The 22,823-nt window shown below is 40.9% G+C and overlaps 2 protein-coding genes across 2 annotated transcripts in view; one reads left to right on the top strand and one right to left on the bottom strand.

Annotated features, from left to right (window-relative positions):
* Positions 1 to 1,578: 1,578 nt before the first annotated feature.
* LOC109971985 (EF-hand and coiled-coil domain-containing protein 1) lies at positions 1,579 to 9,440 on the top strand. Its single transcript, XM_020620564.1, has 9 exons — positions 1,579 to 2,339; positions 3,992 to 4,433; positions 4,588 to 4,722; positions 7,051 to 7,130; positions 7,459 to 7,600; positions 7,727 to 7,880; positions 8,118 to 8,237; positions 8,573 to 8,642; positions 8,722 to 9,440. Exons 1-9 carry the CDS (start codon positions 1,742 to 1,744, stop codon positions 8,892 to 8,894), a joined length of 1,914 nt encoding a protein of 637 aa, XP_020476220.1. The 5' UTR covers positions 1,579 to 1,741; the 3' UTR covers positions 8,895 to 9,440.
* Positions 9,441 to 10,496: 1,056 nt separating this feature from the next.
* slc41a1 (solute carrier family 41 member 1) overlaps positions 10,497 to 22,823 on the bottom strand; it is a 35,295-nt gene continuing 22,968 nt past the window's right edge. Inside the window, exons 5-10 of the mRNA XM_020620562.1 lie at positions 22,234 to 22,380; positions 20,531 to 20,678; positions 20,179 to 20,258; positions 17,609 to 17,740; positions 17,196 to 17,344; positions 10,497 to 15,291 (exon numbers count right to left, since the gene is read on the bottom strand). Of these exons, the coding sequence (XP_020476218.1) occupies positions 15,106 to 15,291; positions 17,196 to 17,344; positions 17,609 to 17,740; positions 20,179 to 20,258; positions 20,531 to 20,678; positions 22,234 to 22,380 (842 nt within the window). The 3' untranslated portion in view covers positions 10,497 to 15,105. The remainder of the gene's footprint in view (positions 15,292 to 17,195; positions 17,345 to 17,608; positions 17,741 to 20,178; positions 20,259 to 20,530; positions 20,679 to 22,233; positions 22,381 to 22,823) is intronic.

The following is a 22,823-nucleotide window of genomic DNA, read 5'->3' as shown; positions in this document are numbered from 1 at the left end:
GCAGGTATCGTGTTGTTTTATGTCTGTCGCACAATTTCAGTGTTTGAGAGAAAACATTTGTTTGTCTTAGGAAAGTATGTAAGTTGTAACCTCCGGTACTGCAGCACAGGATGAAACAGTACACTCACATGCCTTTCCACAGGTAAAAGCCTAGATGAGTCACTGCAGTTCAGCCATACCCAGATTAGTCCTGGAAACCAAAGCAAAGACCAAACAATAACTGAGGTTTCCCTCCATGAACACAGGGACACTCTAGTCTGTGATGATTCATGACTAATACTTTTTATATTTCTCAGTGTTCATTAATAGAGGCAAGAGGTGTACACGTGCTTTTCTTCTTTCATGATCTTTTAAGAATCTATTTTAAGAATTGTCCTGAATAAAATCAACACATATAATTTATATGTAATCAAATGTAAACTCCTTTTGATTTAATTTAATATTTTAATTTCACTCAACGTGTTTTCTAAAGTTCAGTGAATTAAGTTGATTTTACATTTTCACAGGAATATACAGTAAATAACTACATACACATGCACCTCAGCTTGCTTTGTTTTAATGTGCTGTTTGTCTATAAAATGTTCCCAGTGCCAAAGGATTACATGCATTTTTTCATGTGAAGTGATTTAAATGTTTGATTATTTTTTGTCAGTTGACAAATTGACTCAGGGCGAATCTCAGAGTCTGGGAGGAGGCCCCGGGGAAGACTCAGGACACGCTGGAGGGACTATGTCTCTCGGCTGATCTTTGCTTAGACTGCTGCCCCCGCGACCCGGTCCCGGATAAGCGGAGGAAAATGGATGGATGGATGGATGACAATTTGACTTGACACTACTTCTGGTGTATTGAATCATTTTCATTGTGTAATGTAAGCTGAGTGCAGCAGCAGAGTATTATTCATGGTCTAGTCATACCTTTGAGTATAATCGAGACACTCCCTGTGTTTGGGCTGTCAGGTGTGGGATCAGCAGTGAGGTCATGGTAGGAGAGGTACCGTGTTTCCGCTCACTTTCTATAACCAAATTTACATTTGACTTCTAGAGAACTTTGAACCAGACCATCAGGAGTCATTTTATTTTTTGTTGTTATTGCGTTACTGCCATATAAGCTGTGAGTCAGATCCACTTAATTCTGGTAAAGGTGCAAACTGAATCCCACCATGACTCACTCTGAATTGTTGTGGTTTGTTTTTGTCACTGGATGACAGGTGCTACAAAATGACCTAAAACCCTGAAAATGATATCATTAACCTAAAGGATTTGTAGACTCATTTGTATGGACAACAGGGATGAAGTCCTGCCATGACTCAGTTGTCCTACATCTGATCATTTAAAGGAATTACTCAGTGCCCTCTATGGGTCATAAGCTCTTTTGTGGCACTATCTGATATGTGATCCACTGTTGTAACAAAGATCAAATAACCACAGTTAATAAAAGTGTCCTCAGCTTTTTGCATACCTGACTATAAGCAGTGAAAAGCACCTTACTGGCACAGTCACACACAGACGGTCAGTGTGCCAACAAAAGGGTGGAGTCGGTGCATTGTGATTTTTCACCTCCCCTAAGGGATCAGATCCTGCGTTGCATCGGGAATGAATCTAAGGAGAGCTTCCCAAGGAATTACGCGTCAAAACCGGAAAAGCGCTTCACGTTTGAAATCGCAGGCTACCCGGTGCTAATTATTGTAAGGTGATTTCAATTTAGTAACTTACAGAACAAAAACATTTGTTTATGTGCAGTCATGGAGCGCACCGCATTAGTCCTGCCGCGCGTACAGCCCGCACCGCGATCAGCGCGTAAAAGCGAGTGGCTCCGGAGCGCCCTGGCCCATCACCACTGTCCCGATCCCGGCGTGGAGAACGAAATCGTTGTCTTGGCCACTGGAATAGACCAGTACCTGCAGGAGGTCTTCCACCACCTCGCTTACTCCAACAGAGGCGGTACTGTATCGGCGGAGGATTTCACCACGCTCTGTGCCGTGCTGGGGCTCACCGGAGTGGGGAAGAGGACGATGAAAGGATATGAAGGTGCTGTAGATGGAGAAGAAAATATAGAAGATGAAGAGTTTAGAGATGTGTGCTCTGGGCTGCCCTGTCAGCTGTCTTTTAAAGACTTTCACTCGCGGCTCTGTGGGTATTTCCGTGTACGCAGTGCGCGGAGAGGCACCGGGGAGTGTGTCTGGCGCTTGCCCGTTACTGAAGACACGGAGCTGGTAGAGAGACAGATCAGGCTCAGGTGGCCGCGAACCAGACGGAGAAAGTGTGTCACTTTTGATCTGACGAGAGACCAGAGTGGACCTGGAAATAGGTCTTTTCGAACCACAGACAAACGAGAGACAGGTACTGCACCTGGTTGACAATATGTTACTGTTGCACTTCTTACACTTATTACAGTACATAGGGAATATTTCAGTTAGCTTATAAATAGAGCAGTTATTGTTTTTGTTAACGTGGTACAGGCAACATGCACTGGAACATTTCCCACTTCACTTTAATTAGTGAAGTCTTCCATCTCCTGCGCCACCTGTTCATTCTCCGATTCTGTAAGCCGGTGGTGAAAGAACCTGGTTTATTCACTTAGGTGTAAGTACAAACATTACAAAAACAAGAATCGTGAATTCAAAACTCAACTTAAGAAATTGTTCAGAAGTAGAGAGTTATAAGGTGAACGTTGTTACCGTTACAAAAATAAAAGCACTGGTTCTACAGCAAAACTACTCCCGTGACTGACATACTGTCTCACATTGTTACATTATTAATGCTGATGCATCAGTGTGTAAGCAGCATGTTCCTGTTGTAACTATAGTCAAGAAGCTAGTTTTAACTACTTTGTCTGTGGTGCTTTCCAACCCAGCGATCAGGACCCTCCAAAAGGTAACAAGATAAATCTGAGGGGTCTAACAGCCATTTTGTATATTTTTAATATTTAATATTGTCTGATTTTTTGTTTTTGTTGTTGTTGGTATGTTTGTTTTTAATCTAAAAGAACCACTACCTTTAAACCTTGTGAGAAGTATTATAGAGATAAAAATGTCTTTTTAGCTGAAGGAGTTCCCCAAACACCTTTTTTACTTTATAAGGGGTCAGAAGCCAAAAAAAGTGAGAGCTGCTTGTTTAATCTTTAACAGTGAATAATACTTTTATTAATATTATTTTATTACTATATTACTGTATCTTTATAGTGACTATAACTGTCTGATACTTGGAGCTGAGCCCAGGTATAAAGTACTTTGCAGTAAGTTGCATAAAATGGAAATAATCAAAGTACAAACACTGCAGAATGAAGTGAATTTACTTGGTGCCATTCCACCAGTAAATTACCTTCTCCAAACATAGCCATGGAGAATGTCTTCATTTACTTAAGTAAACATACTGTGCTGAACAAATATTCCATTATCAGTAAAATTCCTGCACTCAGAATGGGTCTTAGTAAAATGTTCACGTGTATTATCATAAAAAGTCAAAGTATTATGTATTGTATTAAAGTATATTGTTGGATTATTACTTGTATCAATATGTCAGCAGCATTTTATTGTTGTAGTTGGTATGGGGGAGATCATTTTACTGTTTATACAAAGCTATTTTCTTAAATCTGTAATCATATAGTATAAGCTGGTCATATATTTTGTATGCACAAATACATTCTGTAAAGTAACTAGTAACTATAGCTGCCAGATAAATGTAGTGGAGTAAAACAGCACAAGATTTCCCCCCGAATTCTAGTGGAGCAGAAGAAGGCTGTACCATGCAAGAGAATGGAAATACTCAAGTAAAGTGCAAGTGCCCCAAATGTGTACAATACAGAACTTAAATCAATGCACTGCAAAAAAGGGTTAGGGATGCATGTGTTTGCATTTTAATGAGATACTGTTGTGTATTGCTGTACCTAGATCAACATTTTAATGAGAAAAAAGGATCTTGAAATGAACAGTGATTTGGTTTCACATTCATTACAGTTTCATCCTCCATGTCTGTCTTCTTTTCTTCTGCAGATGAGGTATTGGCTCTGAGGGAGCTGGTGGAGGACCTCCGCTCAGCACTGCAGGGGAGTGATGCTCGCTGCCTGGCACTGGAGGTGGCGCTCCGACGGGAGAGGAGCTGCACCCTCACTGCTCCATCCAGGTTTAACACCTCAGTTTCAACTCATGCAACTTCCATCACCCTCAAAGAGGGAAAACTGGTACCAACACACAGAATTAAAGGACAGTGTGGTGGTGCCAGAGAAGATGGAGTGAGGAGGGTGGCAAACAGACTGGACATCAGGGACCCCCTTCTGAGGGAGCTGAAGCTGATCCGCTCCTCACGTGACGGGCAGCTGGAGGAGGCTATGAAATTCAATGAGCACCTGGAGGAGGAGCTGCGATGGGCGTACCAGGAGGTGCGCAAGCTGCAGGGGTTGGAGTTTGCACTGAGGAAGGAGAATGCTCAGATCAGGTGGGAGTCAGCATTTATTACTACAGAGTTTTAAAAGTTGACTGGATGATGTTTTAATGGTAGAAAAGATTAATATTAAAAAAATGGTTTGATCTCCATGATGTTTTAATGGTAGAAAAGATTAATATTAAAAAAATGGTTTGATCTCCACCAGGAGGCGGACGGAGGAGGCCAGGGAAGCCCTGAGCCTGGGACTACAGAGGGTTCACCAGATCCAGGAACAGGCTCAGTCTGAGCCTCAGCTCCAGTCCAGGATCATCCAGCTGGAGACTGAGCTGCACCAGTACCGGTACAGCTGCTCTGTGTGTCCTTGAGTGACTGGAGGAAATCAGTGCATGGATGTGTTTGTGCATCCATTTACACATCATTTGCCTCTGTGCTCTGTTGATTTGAAATTCAATGCACTAAAGCACACAGGTTAAGTTACACACAAGCTACACTCAATCTTAATAAGAACATGAGGTAAAAAAAAGTTCATTTCCAGCAAATACCATTTGATTAATGTTTAACAAAGTCTCCTTCAGTGGCCAGACTATACTCAGATAATGTCATTTCCCAAAATGCACTAGCGATTGAACCAACTCTGCAGGCTGAAATCGCTGGCATCATAAACCACAAAAAGTACAGCTGCGCCTATCTAAAAATTTGTTTGAGCAATAAATCAAATGGCTATGTGTAATGTGAAAGGTGTAGCTTGTAGTGGCAGATCCTCAGTGAATTATCATCCAGCTCTGCAGTTGCTGTCTATAGAATCTGTCTGGTATCTTTCAGATCATTGTCTTTACTGCTTTGCTTCTCTCTCACTGTTCTCAGCAGTTTTTTGTGAATAAGCCCCAATATCTTGCTGAAATCACTGCACTCTACTTACACAAATCCAAACAGCAACCAGATACAGTTAGTAGCTAGCATGGCAAACCTGAGGGGGTTTTCCATTATGAAGGAACCTACTGAAACATGTCACGCACAGTAACGCTCATCACAGGTTCTGTGTTTGTTTCCTCTGCACTTTGGAGGTGCATTCTGGGAGCTACAGTTCAGCACCCCTCAGGAGGTAGTGTTAAAATCAAGTTCCAGGAATGCAAGGGGGGAGGGGGTGCATGCCCTCAGAGCAGTCACTGGTGATTAGTTAAATATTGGTGTCTTCAGACCTCAAGCATTAACATTATAAGCAGGCTGTGTAAACACATGTAAAATGAGGACCTCATTCGTTGGTTTAGAGGTAAAACAGGGACTTCAGTGAGTGGACCGGGGGCAAAGTGGTGAAGATGTCACATTTTTGCAAGTTTGTGCTCTGTTTGTTCAGCAGCTGTTTGATAAACTGCTCATACAGTCTCTGTTACTGGCTGATTGCTACACTATGGAGTGATGCTTCACGTCCTCTGCTTCCCTATGCTCTGCTGAATGTATGTGAGAGAAGAGCACAGCCCCTCCCTCCTCTAACCAGAGACCAATACAGAGAAAATACAGTGGAAAACCAAAGCAAAGTGGTCTGCATCAACCTGAGAGGTTATGCTGGGTGAAGTACTGTGTATACCACTCGTTAGGTTCCGATAGTGGAAATGCAGCTATAGTGGTGCATTTAGAACCTAAAGGACCAGACTTCTTTATCTGGAGTAATGTGGGTGAATTTTGAACTTAGACTGATCACATGGACAGAACATTACTCCTAATGCATGCTAATCTTGGTCTGTGGCTGCACGATGTGCAAGTAGACAATTATTTGTTCATTATTTTTAAGGTAATAATATGTCAGTGTTGTTGGTATAGATTGTTCTGATGCTCCCAAGTGGCCAAAAAAATCAATCATTGCTGTCTTAAAAGTATATTAATTTCAGCCACACCTTTCCTTTTTGACTAATGTCAGAGAGGTGGCTTCAGCAGTCTACCTACTTTACTTGTCTAACATGGATGGCTGAAGCCTTATACTAGCTTCAGATAAATTCTTTGCACAGAATCAGGGTTTTGTAGCTTTCTCCCTGATCACATCCATTGAAAACATGTGAGGAGGGAATCTTTTAATATCCGGTATGAACAAGTGGAACGATTAGAGCAACCAAGGCTCATTTCAGTGATTATAAGGACACCTGAGCTTTGAAAAATTGTGATGCTTTCCTTTAATTCCAGTTTTAAATGCAGGCGGTATATTTCATATCAAGTCAGATATTGGACAGTGGGCACATGCTATGCTAATGTGCAAAAAACACAGTGCAGATAGAATTCTTTTGCCCTCTCTCTCATCTGGGCAGACAGCAGGCTTTCTGTGATATGTTTCTCAAGTCACAGCGCCATGATAAACTAAATCAGACTTGGTGACTACTCAAAGGACATAAATGTCATGATCCCAGCACTGCTTTGTTCCTGCACTCTGACACAACATCAGCAGTCTAATGTGTGTGTATGTTTGTTTGAAAGCATTAAAAAAAACAAACTAGGATGTGTTACATTCCATAAAAACAGTCTGTAAAGAGTTCATTAGACAGGTTCCAGCTAATTAATAAAATACATACCAGGCTCTGTAACACATACACATTCACTAATAAGGATGCCTCTGTCCACACTGTAAGTGGTATTATATTGGCAGTATATTTGAGTTATGCTCTATGTTTTCCACCATCAGTTCCTGCTGTACCTGCATCTCTGACGCCGCCCATCAACAGATTTATTCAGCTGGAGCAGAAGACACCTGTAGCAAAATAGGTAGGTGGCTGGAAAACTGAATGAGCGCTGAATAATTATGGATCAGAGGATGTGTGTTCTAAATGAACTATAGTTTTTCTTTGGTTGATAACATTTTACAACAGCCTTTAAGGACAGCTTTTGCTCCCTTTGGTATGTTTGTTAGGGGTGATCTGTAAAGCTTTGCATTGGTGGATGAATATTATTTTCCAACTACACAGAACATTATTCATCCACCAACACCATTAAAATTAGGCTCACCAGCACTTTTTTGACCATACATATACACAGGTGTGGATTCTAAATCACGATGCCTGGCCAGTAAAGTAACTAAATCTGCTGTTTGCAGATGCAGAGTACCTGCAGAGAGCAGTGGAAGGAAGGGCTGCTTCTGATGAAGAGGAGGAGGACAGGGGGGCGAGGGAGGAAGGACAGTGCTGTCTGTTAGATGTGAAGAAGCATAACAGCCAACTGCACGTTTGTGGCAAAGGGTTAGCTAACATCTAGCACACACGCACACACACACACGCACACACATAGTGAATATAACTTTCTTCTGCTTTTCACACACACACACACACACATACTGAATATAACTTTCTTCTGCTTTCTCCCAGATGTCACAACCATGTAGTCCATCGTCTTCTGTCTCAGAGTCACCTGCAGGATAATAACCTCATCAGCACTTCTTGGGACAACAGGGGGTGCTGCAGCTGTAGAGGACTCAACCAAGAGCAGCCAGAGGGCAGCAGAGGCTTGGAAGCAGAAAAGGTAGGAGCGAGTTAGCTTGACATTTAGAATGCATGATACTAATACAGTACAATACAATATGATACCATACTAATACAACTGAATGAATCAAATTGAATTGAACTGAATTCTTCATATTATGGCAGAAGTTGAAATAAAAAGAAAAAAACATCTACATATAACTTGAATAGATTCACAGTAGTTTGTGGCAGTGCAGTAGTTTTTTGGCAGTGGCCCATTTCTCCTCCTGTTTGCCAGAGGCCTGAGGAAGAGGAGGACAAGACGAGAAGGCAGGAGGAGAAGGAAAAGACACGTCTCTCTTTGCTGGAGGAGAAACTCACAGATGCCCTCACACTGCTGCAGCAGCTGCGGAACAAGGTACTCACACACATAGTACACACACTCACGCCATTCACTTTCGGCATACACATGCACCCCTTCATTGCCATCGAGTGTTTAGTCTGTCAGTTCTTTTTCTGGTGCTTGTTCAGATCACAGTCATTTAATTTTTGGAGTCTATGTAGTTTTTAAGCTGAGATGAATGGATATTAAATGTATTTTTTCATTGTGATTTTAACAACCATGAGGTCTAATGGTGAGTGTTTGATGTTTTTGGCAGGTTGCTTTGGCAGTTGAATCTCAGGGCTGATATGTAGACAACAAGTGTCCTGTCATAAAACACCAAAATGTTAAAAATGTGTCTTTTTCTCTAGAATATGTCCCACAATGCCCTGGGGAAGATTGTAATGGACACTTTGGATGAGTACCACAAGAGTGGAGATGGTATGTGTTCCAAATTGTCCAAATAGTCACATTTTTGTGTTTCTTGTTGCTGAACTTTTTCCTAAATTTTCCAACCCAGGTCCATCCCAGGTCCTGCAGGTAGCTGATGCCCTCTGCCTCCAGTTGTCCTCCAGTGATCTCCTTGGAGATGGCAAGGAGGATGGAGGAGGAGGAGCGAACAGAGAGAAACTCTTGGCTCCATCTTCAGGGCATCAAACCAGCAGTCTCAACTCTCTGCTGATCTCCTGTTAAATAAGCTAACACTATGGCCCTTATCCTTTCAGTTTGTGCTTTCCCTTGAATTTATCTTTGGCGTTTTTGCACCTGCTACAATACAGTTATGTACTCCATGCTTTGAAAGTGGTTCACTGCATTGAAAGATTAATTATATTGACTTTATCAAATCAATTTGTGTTTCATTTAGTATTTATTTAAATTTAATGATTAAATATTTCATCCAAACCAGTTGATCTCTGTTGAGTTGATACAGAGAGATCTGACAATATGATTAGAGGTCAGAGTTGGATTTCACAGTCTGGGGTTTCTGCTACATAGTGGCTTTCTCAGCGGAATATACTGTCTTTTGATAAAACCCAACAGCATCTCGTGTTTACAAGGCCATGTACTGCTGTATCATGGGAAATCCACAGGGAGGTAGTGATTTAGTCATTTCAAAACTGATCTGCTGGACATTAAAATGTTAAAACACATGGAGCTGCAAGTTTAAAATGCAAACTGTTTAACATATTTAATTTATTGTACTTATAACCTGAACCTATTAAAAGATATTAAAGAGGAGTTTTGTGCGTGGCTGCTGTATTTGAGGTATTTGCACTTATATATTTCTATTTCATGCTACTTTATATTTCCACTCCAGTATAATTCAGGAGGAAATATGGTACTTTTCCAATTTCCATGGTCTAAGAGCTTTAATTCATTACCGTGCAGATTAAGATTTTACATACAAAGCATATAATAAAACAAAATTATTTCACCTCATTCAGCTACAACAGTACAAAGCTATAAGAATAAAGTTACTCTAAAAGATGACAGGTGCATGGTGTGTTTTTGTAAGCTTTCAGCACAATGCTACTTACACATCAATGCATCGGTAATCATAAACCAATATTATATGATAAGTTGCAGGGGCTATTTTCTGCATTATACGCATTTTTATGTTTAATACTTAAAGTATATTTTGCTGATAAGACATAGTACTTTTAAACCTGTTAAAATTCTTGCAAGTGGACATTATATGCAATAATGCCTATCTATCTATATATCTATCTATCTAAACAAAGAATGCTAATGCTAAGCACTCAGTTTTTCATACAGTAAATACCCGCATCTATTGAGTGTTTTGACAAAATAGTTTTCGCAAGTGAGAGCTGTTTGTTTTTCGACCAGCTGTTTTAGTTTCATCCAGTTATTAATAATTCATCCTCAACATGTAATCAAACTGATAACATTTTTGATCTATGCTTTTATGAACAGGCATTTTCTTTTTGGGTTTCTATCATGAACTTGTTAGCAAACAGTTGTTTATTTCTACAGCCAGCAGTTACAGAGCAACATCATCACTGTTGAATGTCAAGTCCAGAATTTGTTCTCTTTTAGCTCTGTTTTTGGTCTTTATCTGAGGGTAATATGTAACTCTTTAGCTAAATGTTCAAAATGTTTACTAGCTAGTTGCTAACTGTGTCCACCTTCTGTTTCATGCTGAGACTGTAGTGTATAGTGGGTATTTACTATCATTACACACTTAAAGATACACATCAGCCTGTAAAACGTTGTTGAACCAGTAACAATACATTTACAGCAAAGGTGACATAAACAGACACTGAGACAGAGAAATGGTATGAAATAATATAGTCCTTTATTTCAAGCAATTTACAAAATCCTGCAGGGAGAACTCCTTCCTCCTGCCTCACAGAGGGAGGGCTTTTACAAGAAGAACACACAGAGAACACAAAGACCTCAGTCCCAGTAAGACCGAACATGTTTTTACATCAGGACAGGTGGAAGTTAGAGTCTGAATCAAAAGCTCCGTCTTGATGTAGATGCAGCCTGAGGATCACCGTGGTCTCCCTGTGAGTTCAGGGGCTCAAGGGTTTGAAGCACTGAGGTTAATAAGGCAGTAGGTGGGTGATGCTTTTAAAAGGCTCTGTATGTTACATACAGTACAGGGATGAAACATCTGGAATCCTAAGGAGATCTAACACTTTGTTTTGTCATTATGCACTTGTTTTTCAGGTTTTCTGGCCTATGTCTGTAGGTTGATATTTTCTTTCTCTGGTGTTTACCTTGATTCCAGAGCTTTCAGATGCCCTGTAAATTTAACCTAGTGAAGTCTTCGTTTTTGCAGATTCACATGAAAAGCTGATGATGATGCTACCAGCCCTCCTCTGTACCACTGCATTGTATATTACACATTCTAAATCAACTTACTGTACATCTTTTATTAATCAGATCTAACGAGATAAACTACTCTGTGACGAACCTAGCTCCTGATTGGTTACTCTGAGTTGAGCTTGGCTCTGATAGGTTAAGGCCATTCCATGTTTTATAAGTATGCCTTTCCTGTGTGACACAGGGTATGTGTGCATATGTGTGAAGTGCGTAAATACTGGCATTAGGCATGGCGCTATTCATTAGCCTCACCACCATTCTATTGCAGCAAGTGCCAAAAACCTCTACTGACTTTTGCAAAGAAAAAAACAGCATAAAAGAGAAGAGAAAAATGACAATGTGGTGACAAAGAAACTGAGACAGAATGAAATGACAAAATAAACAACCTTATATATAGAATAAATATAGTATGTACAATTTGCTTTGTGTGCTTCTAAAATAAATAGACAAAGCATTACTTGCCCCCTTATAGAAGTATTCACAACTTTCCATTGACGTAGAGGCAGAACGCTGGCACCTGGTCAGTAGAGTGGAGTATACAGAGATGGAAGGATAAAACTTTTACAACAAGTCAAACGCTGTAGAACAGAAGACAATATAAATGTCCCTCTGGGTGAACACATGGGTTTGAGGACAGTTCAGTTAAAAGGAACTGTGTGGTGCCCTCTGGTGTCCATTTTGCAGATTACAGTACTTTGTGCATTTGACAAATGTCAAAGAAGTTGCTTCGTCTTTACAGTGGATGTTTTCTTGGTGAAATTCATGACACAAAGCAACAATTATGAAGAGTTAAAACAGTTAGGGAAAGGAGGAAAGGAAAAGGGGAAAAAAATCACAATTGTAACATTATCAAAAAAACTGATCAGACCAAAACAAAACATTTTTGACATATAAAATAGTCAAGTTTTGCACATTCACACTATGTGCCCTGCACATGCATGTTGCTGGCCCCTTCAAAACAGCACATTAGACTGACAAGCACTTGATAAGTTAAACATCACATACAGGTTTCTCCTAAGACACTGGACATCACCTCTGAACCAATGATGTACTTGATACAGACTGTCAAGATTACTCATGATTTCGCCTTTCACTCTCCTCCTCCTCACATATACAGTAAGTCCTCAAAGGGAGAGGCAGCTCGGGTCAGCTGAGTCTGGTGGAAGATAGGTTTTGTGTGGGTAAGGCATGCAGTCAAGTTAAACTGTGGTTGGAATAATCATAATCCAGTCAATAATGCACTTCTAGGTCAGGTTCCTCTGTGACCAGAGAGATCAGTACTACTTATTTAGTTATTTTTATGTCCTGTGAGAAAAAAAAAAATCCAGATTTTTACTGTAACCTACAATGAAATTTCCCCTAGTGCTCAGTCACACCAGAGAGTAGCAAAGTAAAGTCAATTGTGTCTGTGAGGTGCTGAAAGGTTGGGGAAATGAAAGGAAATGTATTTCTTCCATCAACCTCAGTCTTACATCTCACTACAGACTCATTTTGGTAGAGCAGAAAGCTCATACTACTATTGCAGAAAGCATCGGATATGTTTCTGTAAAGCCACTAATATGTTAGCTACTCCCAGTTTCCTCTATTGTCAACACTGTCAAGATGGTTTGCAGCTAGTCAAGTGTGACAGAATTAATCTGAGTTGTAAGGTATGCAAAAGCCCTGTGCAAATTAGCAAGATGGAAACCACCTAGCACCTGCCAGACACAAAAGCTTAGCTGAGTTCCTTTCTATTTTTTCTGTACCGTGCCTTAACTCACCCCTGGCATTTTATTTTGTTCACAAAACTGTAAAGCATTTCATTCAATAAGTGTGATACACGTTCTTTGAGCTAATGAGACCTGCAAACTGCAAGCTTGTTAGCTTGGAGAACTCTCGGTTGCTAATAGGGTTACTGTTTATTTAAAAGATGTATTTTTACCATCAAATCCTGTTTCACAACTGTCTACAGACCTTTCCTCCTTTATGGAGCAGTTTATATTGTAACAGAGGAGGGACAACTGACTACAAGTTGATTGTGCAAACTATGCTACAGTAGCTATAGCACTTTTCTTTCTGGTCCCTCAACTGTTACCACGCAATATATTTAGTTGTAAGTTCAGTCCCATTGGAGTCAGCTGATTAAGTTACTAAATTTTGCTGTTTTATATGCTGGTGTGACTCAGCCCTCAGATAACATTTGAATCTAAAGGCTACAAAAACACTAATACCAACACAACAATACTAAAAAGGTTTGCCACTGCTTCCTCCGGTAGTCAAAAATGACCTAACGGTTACCAGCTTCAAAGACTGTTGTTAGTCTGTCTTCACTGGTCCAACATGGTCTAAATGTTTCATGGGAATAAAAGTTAAGTATCTAAAGATCTCAAATGGCAGCAACATACTGTGCCAGCGGAACCCAAGTGAGCACATCCTGGCTAAGGCGGCTTAACACAATTTGACACATGTGAGCATGTGAGTTTAGTAAGCTCTGCAGGTTTGTTCCAGTGCATTGCAGCATGACAAGCCTCTTGTCACTTACTGTAAGCCTGCAACCACAACAACCACGACTATAACAACAACTAGCCTGCTCCAACCGACAGGTGGCTGATGAGTTCAAATAGAGAGACTAGTGCTATTCTCACCTGGAATAGCCCACAGCAAAATAAGAGCTCTCTAATCTCTTAGTTAAAAAAAACAAACAAACAAAAAACACCCATAACCCATAGTGAGCTGCCTACAAACAGTGAGGTGTGCGTTTTCCTTCTTAACCAACAGTTGTCTGGCCATTTCCCCACATACAGTTTTCCACTGTTTCTGTGTATTTGCTCACTTTTAAATGAAAGAACATGACTCATTTCATAATGGGTGCATTTAGTAGAAGACGTGTAACCTCTGGAACTCTAGAGGAGGTTTGAGAGATAAAAGACACACTATTGTGTGAGCACAGTCTTAATTAACAAACATGCTTCAATAGTCATTAAGGTGATCCTGAATAGCCAACAGGATCAGAGGTAAAGCAATTCCTGTAGTGGCTGACTGGTGTTTGCTGGACTGTGACCTCTGATTCCTGACTCCAGAATTTCAGGGGAGTAAGTACAGGAATCACGACATTACAACTTACATTGCACCTTACCAGTATTGTTACAGCTATAAGTGGTCTATTCCATCAATCAGAACCCTACAGGAGATTAGCCCTTTTATTGTAGACATCCAGTTTCAGACCATGTTCAGGTATAAGGGTGATGTTTGTCATTGATTTAGGAGTTTGCTGGACTGGGATCAGATCATTGTGAGAGGGGAAGTGTAGGAATTACAACCTTAAGCTTTAGCTTATGTCTGTGGGTCCAGTCCCCTGTAATAAAACCCCCCTAAGCATGCTTCCTTCAACTCCAAGCCAAAGTAAAATGAGATGTCAACTAGCCCTATGCACTCCACTAAACAGAAATTAGACATTAAATTTCATAGATTATTCTTTCTGTATATTTGACATAGCACTTGGTGATTAAGAATTCTAGGCTTGTTTGGATATATTTTTGCTGACCTTTGTCGTCTTAGTTTCAAGTGTTACGAACTGATTTTTTTTTAAACTGGGAGGGCTAAGGTCCCCATTGAAAATAATGAGGACTGGCCCTTCACATAGAACAGCTATCATTCATATCAACAAATTATTTTACCAACAATAATAATTACTATCAATAGTACAATAGTCACAGAAGTAGTATGACTCATTTATTAAGTAAAATAAAGGAGGAGGAGTGGAATCTGTGGAGCTGGGAGCCATCAGGTGAACGTTTCTTGGGTGGTTAAAGTGGAGGTATACAGTATGTGCCTAATTGTTTCTGTGGTGAAACACTGTCTGGATCCTGGTTCGCTGCTGTGGTGCACTACTGTCCAGATATCCTGAAGATGAAACGCCACTGTCCAATAAGTGTACTGTTCCATCAGTAGGAGCCCTTCAGGAGATTAGCCCTTTAATTGATCAGTTTCAGATCGTGTCCAGGCATACAGGTGATGTTTGTCACTGTCCGTATGTGAAAGCGTACAGTATGTGAAGTTCTTTCGGTGCATGCATTCAGTCGCCCACGTTAGTGTCTCTGTCCCCAATGAACCAGCGCATGTGGAAGCATAGGGCAAGGAAGCCGGTCCCCAGCAGGTCACCCAGAGCGGTCAGGTAGGGGATGGAGAAGTTGTCAGGGTCCATTCCTCGGCCCCACATCCAGTGGACCATCCAGTCAGCCAGATAGAGGAGGATCATCACCTGGGGGAGGACGAGGTATGAGCAAATTTATTTATTTACAGGAACTACAGATGTTCCACTCCTTTCAGAAGCATCAAAAAGAAGGATATAACTGACATGTCCATTTTGTGGGAATGCATTTTAAATGTCTCTAAATGCAGTTGGGTTTACTAAGGTTTAAGAATAGAAAGTTTTATAGTTCCACCTGGAATACACAATTCTGAAACCTGACTTAGAATACAGTGTTATACTGTATTTACAAACAGAGGCTTCAGCTCCCCAGTTTGACATGGGATTACTGGGCTGCTATGTAGCTACTGTTTCTCTACAGCTGCCTTTCCAATCTTTCTCAGAAATGCCATCTCTGTGTCGTACACCGTGGATCAGACCAAGTAGGAGACCCGCCTATATTGTTCTCCCCTACACGTAGAAGGTAATTTTCCAGCTATGTGAGCAATATTGTATTACATTAATAAAAATCATTTTTAAAGGCACAGGAAGCATTTTATGCTACCCACACATGAGTAACTATCTGCACCTCCACTGTCAAAAAAGTGATGCACTAACCCTCACCGACATAACTTGTAAAGGTCAGTACTCTATATTTTACAATTTCCTTTCATGACTCATTCTTATCACACTCAACAGACTCAATCTCCAGAAAACTAGAGATGTGGAGGATGTATTTGAAGGAGGCTGAGTGGAAAATAGCCTGTTATAAACCCAGAGTCATGCTGTAATACAAAACTGAAGATAGAGCAATATAAATGATTAATGAAGCCAGACTAAGCCATGTGTCTCCTGATGTTCCAAAGATTCATTAATTCCTTGTTTATGACCATGTACAAAGCTACAGCATTTCTGGAGGAGTGTGGAAGCCATATAACCGGAAAGGAAGTTTGAGCCAAACTTGGTGAACACAGAATCTACCCTGAAATCTTTGTTGCCCCTGACAGACTTTGGACTTTTACAAACCAGGAGGATAACGTCACTGTTACAGAGAAACATGAGCATACTTTCAAGGAATATGGATAGAGGAGCTGGCTCTTGCTTTGGACCAACCTTAATCTCTTTGCAGAAATTAATTTATACTGTGAAAAGAACTATGAAGCCCTTTCACTGAGCTTTTAGAAACTCTGTGCACTGCTCTAGCAAAGTTCAGTTTTATATCACAGCACAGTGAGAACTTTTAGCCTCAGCGTGTAAAACACTAGCCTAATGGTCCCAATGGAAACAGCATCCAGGTGGGAAGTCGGAATGAATATATTTCTATGAATAAATGAATATGGCAGTGACTTACATAAGTTAAGGAAAGTCACTTTCGCCTTTTCACGTTTAGGGGTCGTCAACATGCGAATCGTCACAGCGAATCGTCACACTGACGACTCGCATGTTGACATTTGGCACGTGTTTTATGCCGGATGCCCTTCCTGACGCAACCCTGATTCAAACCCGGGGCGCAGCGGCGAAACGGCTGACTTACATAAGTTACAAAATCTTTATTTATATAAACACAGTCACTGGTGAAAGAATATGACTACCTCTGTGTAGTTTCATCAGGATACTTGCATGCATTTGTGACACATTCACACTCATTAAACTCATCCAGTGTTGTAGTAGTTGCATTTGCCTATATCTGAGAGGATCTGCTACCACACCCTAAAGAGAGTTGAGTAAGTCAGGCTCAGCTTATAAACAAACTCATGTGCAGACATCTGACTACATTACGTCCCCTACTGCTGTTGTTACTGCTACTCTAATCAAATTTACAAATACTAATAACTGATCAGTTTTCAGTCTCATTCACGGCACAAACAACATTTATCTATGAGTTTAGTGATGTACATCAATTAATAATGGGATACCACTGCACATCAGGTTTAGGTCCAGTAACACCTTTGGTTATGTATACTGAGAGAGTGTACCTGGAGTAGTGCAGCAGCCAGGTAGAAGGTGATGAAGATGGATGTTAGAGTGGTGTGTCCCCCCCTGAGGGAGTTGATAGTGTAGAGGAAGACGATGTGACCTGGGGCGACCAGGAGGAAGAGCACGCGGGCTGAGCGAGAGTTCACAGCTGAAAGAGAAAGAGAAGCTACCTTTGATCCAGCCAGACATAAAAACGGAATTTAACTACATTTATATAACATTTAACAAAAACCGCAGCTGCTCTTGTTTAGGACAGACAATAAACCCAATATGTTAAAGCTCAATTCAACAATATTTCTCATACAAAGATGAAATCTTCAGTGGTAATATCCACAGTGGAAAGATCTGTTTTTAACGGATAAAATGAGGAGAAAAAAATAGTGGAACATTCTGCAGCCGCCCGTCAACTTACTGGAGCCGAAGAAGGTGGTGCAGGGTGTGGGGCACTTCCTGGGTGTGGGGTTGGGATCCTCCATGGGTAGCCCCATGTGTAAATAGGTGGAGATTCGACTGGCCTGCACTGCGACCAGGTTACCTCCCACACCTGGTAAACACACACACACACACACACACACACACACACACACACACAGTAAAAATCTCAAAAACAGAGCAAAACATCCTCTATAACAGTGTGATGACCCTGACATTAAAACAGATGTTGCAGTTGTGGTGTTTTTCATTTTCAAATATGAAATGTTCAAAAATCTGGCATTATGGAGATACCACTGACTGCATATAAAAGCTGGACAAACCCACTGTGACGTCACCCATTGGTTTTCTAAAGAGCGGGGGACACAATCATGAAGTGGAATGAAATTTATTGGATATTTCAAACTTTTTTAACAAATAAAAAACTGAATAATTGGGCGTGCAAAATTATTCAGCCCCTTTACTTTCAGTGCAGCAAACTCTCTCCAGAAGTTCAGTGAGGATCTCTGAATGATCCAATGTTGACCTAAATGACTAATGATGATAAATAGAATCCACCTGTGTGTAATCAAGTCTCCGTATAAATGCACCTGCACTGTGATAGTCTCAGAGGTCCGTTTAAAGCGCAGAGAGCATCATGAAGAACAAGGAACACACCAGGCAGGTCTGAGATACTGTTGTGGAGAAGTTTAAAGCTGGATTTGGATACAAAAAGATTTTCCAAGCTTTAAACATCCCAAGGAGCACTGTGCAAGCGATAATATTGAAATGGAAGGAGTATCAGACCACTGCAAATCTACCAAGACCTGGCCGTCCCTCTAAACTTTCAGCTCATACAAGGAGAAGACTGATCAGAGATGCAGCCAAGAGGCCCATGATCACTCTGGATGAACTGCAGAGATCTACAGCTGAGGTGGGTGACTCTGTCCATAGGACAACAATCAGTTGTATACTGCACAAATCTGGCCTTTATGGAAGAGTGGCAAGAAGAAAGCCATTTCTTAAAGATATCCATAAAAAGTGTCGTTTAAAGTTTGCCACAAGCCACCTGGGAGACACACCAAACATGTGGAAGAAGGTGCTCTGGTCAGATGAAACCAAAATCGAACTTTTTGGCAACAATGCAAAACGTTATGTTTGGCGTAAAAGCAACACAGCTCATCACCCTGAACACTCCATCCCCACTGTCAAACATGGTGGTGGCAGCATCATGGTTTGGGCCTGCTTTTCTTCAGCAGGGACAGGGAAGATGGTTCAAATTGATGGGAAGATGGATGGAGCCAAATACAGGACCATTCTGGAAGGAAACCTGATGGAGTCTGCAAAAGACCTGAGACTGGGACGGAGATTTGTCTTCCAACAAGACAATGATCCAAAACATAAAGCAAAATCTACAATGGAATGGTTCACAAATAAACATATCCAGGTGTTAGAATGGCCAAGTCAAAGTCCAGACCTGAATCCAATCGAGAATCTGTGGAACGAACTGAAAACTGCTGTTCACAAACGCTCTCTATCCAACCTCACTGAGCTCGAGCTGTTTTGCAGGAGGAATGGGCAAAAATTTCAGTCTCTTGATGTGCAAAACTGATAGAGACATACCCCAAGCGATTTACAGCTGTAATCGCAGCAAAAGGTGGCGCTACAAAGTATTAACTTAAGGGGGCTGAATAATTTTGCACGCCCAATTTTTCAGTTTTTTATTTGTTAAAAACGTTTGAAATATCCAATAAATTTCGTTCCACTTCATGATTGTGTCCCACTTGTTGATTCTTCACAAAAAATTACAGTTTTATATCTTTATGTTTGAAGCCTGAAATGTGGCAAAAGGTCGCAAAGTTCAAGGGGGCCGAATACTTTCGCAAGGCACTGTATGACGTGACCCTCCTGCCTGTCACTCAAAGTGGCCTCTCCCTTAATTATGCGTAATGTTTAGTCTCAATATAATTAAATAGGCAAGTGATAAAAAAAAAAAAATCACCTTTGCACAGTTGTCATGGAGAGAGAAATTAGCTATAGAGACCAAGAATGTTTCTTGTACCAGACTGTAAACGTGTATTTCTGCTGTAAAGTTGGGCATTTTAACACAGGAGTCTATAGGGAGAGACTCCCTTTTGGAGCCAGCCTCAAGTGGCCATATGAGGATCTGCAGGTTTTGGCACTTTGGCTATTTTGCTTCATTTCTCAGCTTTGGAGTTTCCACCTTGTATCTGCCAGTTTTAAAAGATCACAACAAACATGTTCACTCTGGCACACATGTATTAAAACAAACAGGGGTCATGGACATGTTAAAACAGACATGTTTATACTAAAATATATCTGTTCTCCACCTCCTTGAATGAAGCTGTCATATCAATTTTGAGGTTTATTTAGCACTCTATTTGTATGGTGTTTTATTTATTAGCATATTGGCTAACTCACTTGTCTTTTCCCCTTATTTCTATACCTCACTGTCTGCTGCTGGGCTCACCTACTTTTCCCTGTCCTCAAAAACACAATTAAAGTTGCACCTAAATGTAAAATTGTCTTGTAACTTATATGACTCCTCACCGTTGATCACTGGGGTAAAGACAGCCATGCCGGTGAAGTTTGGGTTGGTCACAGTCTTATCAAGGATCAGCCCGCCAACACTACAAAACAGAACGGAAAATCACTACATAGAAAGTAAGATCTGCCACACACTTATAAAACTGGCGCGTTTGGAAAATAATAGACTTATAATTGTACTTGTGATATTTTGAAAATGAAGGCTGTTTGCATGACATTATGTAAAAATGGTAATACCTGAGTGTATGTGCACAGTATATGTACAGTACAGTGATGTATACAAACTGGATGCTGCAGTCTGTCAGGCTGATCTGATGAAAGGTTGAATAAAGTGAATGATTTCTGCATCCTGTACCTGCTGATGGCCATGGCAATGATGACTGGCTCCCAGCCGGAGTAGAGGACTTCTCTGGTGGATGGAATCTTCCTGGCTATCAGCACCCATAGGGGACACATGGCCACAAACACTGCACATACCAGTGGGTTGGCATAGTCATTGTATTCTGTATGGGAAGAGGAGAATGCGGATTTACACACAGGACAAAGATGCTATTATACTTTCCACAGAGAAATGTTTGGATAATTTCATTCAGTGTACTCTAAGCATTTATTTCATTTCAAATTATTTGAGGGGTCTGATTATTAGCAAAGACAGTAGGAGATTTACTGACTTTGCAATGTAAACTGTAGGATTGAAGTTGAGAGTGACTTAACTTGATGTATTTATATGATAAGGCAACAGAAAAAAATACTATCAACATTTATTGATGAATGGGATTAAATTCACAGCAAAGAAAGAGCAGTGTAAATGTTTCTATATCAGAGCTTCAAATGAATTAAGTCCAAAGTATAAACATTTGAAACCTGAACTGCACAGACCTGGATCTGGACCGACTGTAAGTCCCTGTTCTAGTCTTGAGGTGGCAGTGTAACTACTGAACTGGCACTGCAGGAGACTACAAACCACCATTTACACAAGATTTATGTAAACAGAACACTTACATACCCATGACCCAGACACCAGCTGTATTTTTGTATATCTGAGCCAAAATAACCCAAGTAAGCTCAATATAGAACTTGACTGTGACATTTAAAGTGAGTGAGGCTCTTGTGTCAGTGTTTGTCTGTCTGTCTGTTTGTTTGTCTGTGGTGTGGAAACGATGGAACCGTGGGGAGCCGGGTGTGTCACCGGTGGAGATTCTATCAGCGAGCTAACAACAGAGCCGAACAGCTGCGGAGCTGAAACATAGCAATTAGGCGTTAGGTGTGGGCAGCTTTCATCCTTATTTACCAGGCACAGCTGGAGTCACACTTCACACACTTCTACACATGCTGCTCCCTTTTATGATACCACCTGATGGTGATCAGGAAAAGGAGACCTCTGAAGTTTTATCACAAATGCAGCATCTGTGGTGATCACCGAATAAAAGGCTCTGAGTTGCTGTCTGTCTCTCTGTGTCAGACTGGCGACCTGTCCATAGTGTACCCCACCTCTCACTCAGTGTCAGCTGCGATCGGCCTCCAGCCTCCCCTTGACCCTTTAAATGATGAGCAGTACAAATAATGGATGGATCCCATCTCCTCAATATATTTCTTGCCCACACTCAGCTCAGTAAGACCTGGACTGTATACAAGAACCAAGTGAGTGGAAAATACACTGTAAAACAACAAAAATGTCTTCCCTTGAAAAACCTTGACGTCTGACATTTGTGGAACAACTATGCACCAATGAATGAACAGTATGTCAAAGCTGTGAACTGTGGGTACATCTCCATTCTCTCACTTGCATCTTTTTATTGTGAGGAAAAATGCAATGAAATAGTAATAGAGGAAACACGTTTTTAGAGACGTGAGACATCCTTTCCTTCGATCCTTCATCTGAAACGTCAAATCACCAACCAATTTCCAAAAAGGGGGCCTGTCAGTCCACAAAAGACTTCTGTGAAGCATGGTTTTGTGTATCCCCACTTACTGCTTCTCAAAACAGGAGGTTTGGGACATCCTTCAAGATGCTGGATAAAAGAACTGGGGTGCACTCTGTGTAGGTGAGTGTATTACCTAGTTCCGTGTACAGTCCTGTTGAGATGCCTGCCAGTAGGGACAGGGTGATCAGGTCTCCCAGGCTTGCAGCGATGGGTGTGGCCACGTTGTCAGGGTTAATGCCAACTTTTCTGGCTGCGACGATCACACCGATCATGATGAGTCCTGTGGGATGTCATAACTTAAAGACATCTGAGGGTACTGTATGTCACACAATATAGGTCATATTAATATGTGATATATGGGATGTTCTACAGTGTAAGTGTAACCTGGGTTAACAGAGCCCTGGTTGAATAAAGGCCTGTTAGTAAAAGTGGCTTTGAATACAAACGAGAAGGTCAGTGGATAAATGTGCGTAAAAAAAAAAAAACACTACAATGTTATTTATTATTTCATGGTGTTATATTTTATTTTGGTTAAAAACCATGTTAAAAAGTGTAAATTCATTGGGTACCATTGTAATTTGTTTTGAAATAGATGTCATCTAGACTTTTATATTGAAAAGGCACGCTGCTGCCGAGAGCCATGTGACTAGTAACAGCCAACCATATCGCTGTGACCTCTCTGGTTCAAGAAGAGGAAGATGCAGAGGCTGGTGTGCCTTTAGT

This window comes from Monopterus albus, unplaced genomic scaffold, assembly GCF_001952655.1.
Source record: "Monopterus albus unplaced genomic scaffold, M_albus_1.0 scaffold241.1, whole genome shotgun sequence".
In the NCBI taxonomy this organism is placed as follows: Eukaryota; Metazoa; Chordata; class Actinopteri; order Synbranchiformes; family Synbranchidae; genus Monopterus; species Monopterus albus.
The sequence above is the reverse complement of the archived record's forward strand: the minus strand, read 5'-3'. Positions and strand labels throughout refer to the sequence as shown.

Coding starts and splice junctions, on each gene's coding strand:
- LOC109971985 (XM_020620564.1), top strand. CDS start 1,742: ATGGAGCGCACCGCATTAGTCCTGCCGCGCGTACAGCCCGCACCGCGA. Junction 7,881..8,117: donor GAGGCTTGGAAGCAGAAAAG/GTAGGAGCGAGT, acceptor CCTGTTTGCCAG/AGGCCTGAGGAAGAGGAGGA. Junction 8,643..8,721: donor GTACCACAAGAGTGGAGATG/GTATGTGTTCCA, acceptor TTTCCAACCCAG/GTCCATCCCAGGTCCTGCAG.